General features: G+C 34.2%; 1 protein-coding gene across 1 annotated transcript in view; it reads right to left on the reverse strand.

Moving 5' to 3' along the window:
* Positions 1-452, reverse strand: part of LOC105624250 — a 7256-nt gene extending 6804 nt beyond the window's left edge. The window contains exon 1 of the mRNA XM_012205645.1: positions 441-452. Coding sequence (XP_012061035.1) covers positions 441-452 — 12 coding nt within the window. The remainder of the gene's footprint in view (positions 1-440) is intronic.
* Between the last annotated feature and the right edge of the window lie 3462 nt (positions 453-3914).

A 3914-nucleotide genomic window follows, 5' to 3' on the forward strand; every position in this document is an offset into this window, starting at 1 on the left:
CTCTCTCTCTCTCTCTCTCTCTCTCACACACACACACACACACACACACACACACACACACACACACGCGTGCGCGCGCGCGCGCATGCAGTGAAATTACAGAAAATCTTACAAAATGCACTATTACATAAATTTGAGTAATTTTTTAAAGATACTTGTAATGTTTAAAAATTATGTTTAACTGAAATTTATAACGATGTATCTTAATTCTTTTGATAATTTTAATATCAATTATGCAAAATATCTAACAATTTGTTATAAGCTAATTTATTATAAACTAATCTTCTAATCTACATAATGCCCAATATCGAAATGTTTACTTTTAGGGCTTAAAGAAGATAATTTAGATTATTTAGATATTAAAAGAACTGAAATTCCTCAAAATGGAAAAATTCATAAAAGAAACTTCTAAACTGTGAAGAAGGATCGACAGTGCTTACCAAGGCCTGCATCGTGCTCGGTGTGTCTCTGCCGATCTCCTTGCTGGCTGAAGGACTGTCCGGGCTGTGCACCTTACTCACGATCTGGTTTTGACTTATATACGATGGCGCGAGCCATGCGGGATGTCTTCGAATCAGGAACCTGAGGAACCGCTGAAGGACGAGGTGGATCCGCTTGCCGAGACAGGATATGTCGATCCCGGATCGCATCAGTCGATTCTAAAATCTCAATAAATCCATCGTGCTGTCTTTGGTAATATCGTTCGCATGCGTCGTAAAGATGAGAAAAGTCGACATATCGACTCTTTGCGAAAATGAACGATGAAGGTATCTCGTTTCTCTCTCAAGGTGCCAGTAAAATAATGAACAATTGACAAGCATTTGATACTTTTATTATTCGAAAATATCAACAAATTTAATCTTCATTCTCGCATTTTTGTATCTTAATTTTAATTTATTCATCTTTCGATTTATGCATTCTTCTGTGTATTAATTTCTAAAAGAAGACTCTACAGCCCTTGATTCGAAACTGATTATGATTACTGAATAGGGAGGAGCGAACGTTTAATCTTTACAACGAATCTCCGGTAGGTTGTAATTATTCTTATAACGTGTGACACAGAAACTTTTACACGATATTACAATTAAGGCATCGTCAGAATGAGGCGGGAATTGAATGAAGCGGGAACGTCGGGCAGATCGAACTGGTTCGACTTACTCGAGGTCGTTCAACGATCCCAATCGCGGAGATACGGAATTTCTTCGATTGTAATGTAAGCCCGGGCTACCGGAGGCTACGCTCAACCTCGCTTAATCTGCAATGCTGTGACGCACTTTAATGAGGTTCTTGCGCGAAAGTCTTGTTCCGGTTACGATGGATTTTTTACTTAGTCCATGATAATTCAAAGGAATGTAGAAACCTAAGGGAAAAAGTAGTTCAGGGAAGTCTTTCGAACTTGTCTCGCGCTATCCAGGAAGATACTTCTGCTAAAAGATCTTTTGAAAAGTAGTTCCATTAGTTTACAAGTGAGAAGATTCGTTTTCATTATTAGTGTAATGTCGTCATTATAATTGCTATGATGGACGTCGATCGACGTCAAGGACATCAGGATCCACTCTCGGTAAATGCTGTCTCGTTTTTGTCTCGTTTTATAAATACGCACGAGTATGTATTTGCTTTTGAGATGAAGCTTGTTCCTTAAGTTTAATGCATGCGATTTAATAAAGCGCATACCGAATCGAAACTCATACATGTCATAAGTTTACGAACAGGATCAAGTAACATGTCTTTAATTTTCTTGGTGGTACGCAGGGGAGGAGGCTAGAGTCTGACTTGTTGCTCTTCTTATTGCTTCTTCCGTGGAGCACCGTACATTTAAGAAACTGCATATTTATACCAGTAATAAGTTCGTAAAAGGTTTGCATATAGTGCCTTTCTGATGTCTGCCCATTATTTTTTATTACACTTGCAATAAATTATATACAACAAATATGTTTAAGTGTGTTAATTAATATTGGGTTGTCCAGAAAGTTCGTGCCGATGTTGAAGGAAAATTAAAACACAGAAAATTTAAATTTTAGTATACATTTATTAAATTATATAGATTATTCGGCACGAACTTTCCGGACAACCCAATAATAATAAGGTGAGGTGATACCATTTCGAACACGATACAGTTTTGAATAAAATTTGAATCCAATTTCAAAGTTCAAGTTTAGCATCGTAAAAATAGATGATTTAGGACAGTACAAGTAATTGGAGACAAACATTTTTGTTAAATTTAATCATGGTATCCATCCATGAGTCTCTAAAGAAAGTTTAAGTTTTAAATTTTTTTTAATGACTCATGGATGAATATACTACGAATTTAACAAAAGTACATGCTGTTCCAAGTCACCTACATTTGCGGCATAACCTTAATGTCATCAAAGGTATCAAAGGTATCATCTTAAATAGAAAAAAAAACAAATTTGAATCTAGAAAATTAAATATAAATCTTATTTTATTCAGAATTATATCACGTTCGAAATTATTGTATTACCTTACTATACAATAAAATTAAAGCGATACAAACGCTTCTTCAGACACGTTAATATACGAAATGCTCAGAGATCTTCAGATCTTTAGGTTCCCATATTGTCGGATTTATACGGCTGAAAATCAGCCGTATAAAAATAATCCACCTATTTAAAAGAATTCGAATTTTATTACAAAACTACAAAGGCGCAAATCTGAGATCCTTACGGATAATTTGCCTTTGAAACGTGACCCGGCACGTTTCGTTTCTTCCTTCGTAGAATCGCGATTTATGCGCGCGATTAGAAGCGAGATTGTGCCTGACGATCGGCAGTTGTGATTTTTCAATCGCGAGAAACTCTCAATTGGCCTTGATCAGGGCCACGACATGTTCGTGTTCGGCAAAATTGTTCGCCTGCCATGGCCTTTTTACTCCCTTTTTTCCACATCGCAGATCGCAGACATCCAGGAATCCCTTCTCTGGCACAATAAAATCACACGACCCTCGTCCTTGGCGGTGTCGGCGTGATGACCCGGACTCGCGCGAGTACACGCAGTGTGTGATATTCACGCATGCCTCGAGCGAGTATTATAATGACATAAAGGGTTGGCGCAGGGAATCAACCTGTCTACTGCTGCAATGTGTAAACCTGACATTACGAGCATTTGCATATATCTTGTTTCTCTAAGAACAGCACAGGCTGTCAAATAGAACTGTTACTTTTGATTGGTTTCAAAGATTCGAATTTTTTCGAAGCTACAAAGTTAACCCAAATGACAAATTTATTTAGAAAATGCTAAAAATATTGTTTAAAAAATTAATTAATTACAGGGTTTCTGAAATAACGCTCACTAATCATACAGTGCTATTCCTAATAAAAAAACTGAATCGAAAAGTCCTCTACCATTTTGTAATTTCCACAATATTTTTTTTTACTTACCCAATGAACAAAATGTTTAAAATCGACGTGTAAAACAACTTTAAAGTATTTAAGAATCCTTTAAGAAACATCTTCAAAATATTTCACAAAGAACACTAAAGATATCTTAAAATTGTTTTATACATCGATTTTATTTGTTTATTCAGTAATGTTTAGAAATTAATATTTCTAACTATTGCGAAATAGTACAAGAAAATTGCAAAATAGTACAGAACTTTTTGATTCAGTTTTTTATTAAAGAAATAGTACAGTAGTGATTAGTGGGTGTTATTTAAGAAATATTCTGTATAAAAAAATATAATATTCTTAAAAAATATAATATTCTTAAAAAATTTGGAAATATATTAATAATATTATAATTTGAAATATTATATATTAATAATTATTTAGATTCGATATATATGCAAATAAAGAGGGATAAAATTAAAGTAAATCCAATTAAGAAAATTAAAAAGTAAAAATAAATTTATTCTTAAACGAATGAATAAAAAAGTAATAAATTAATATGAATATTTT

Source organism: Atta cephalotes, assembly GCF_000143395.1.
Source record: "Atta cephalotes unplaced genomic scaffold scaffold00001, whole genome shotgun sequence".
Lineage (NCBI taxonomy): Eukaryota > Metazoa > Arthropoda > Insecta > Hymenoptera > Formicidae > Atta > Atta cephalotes.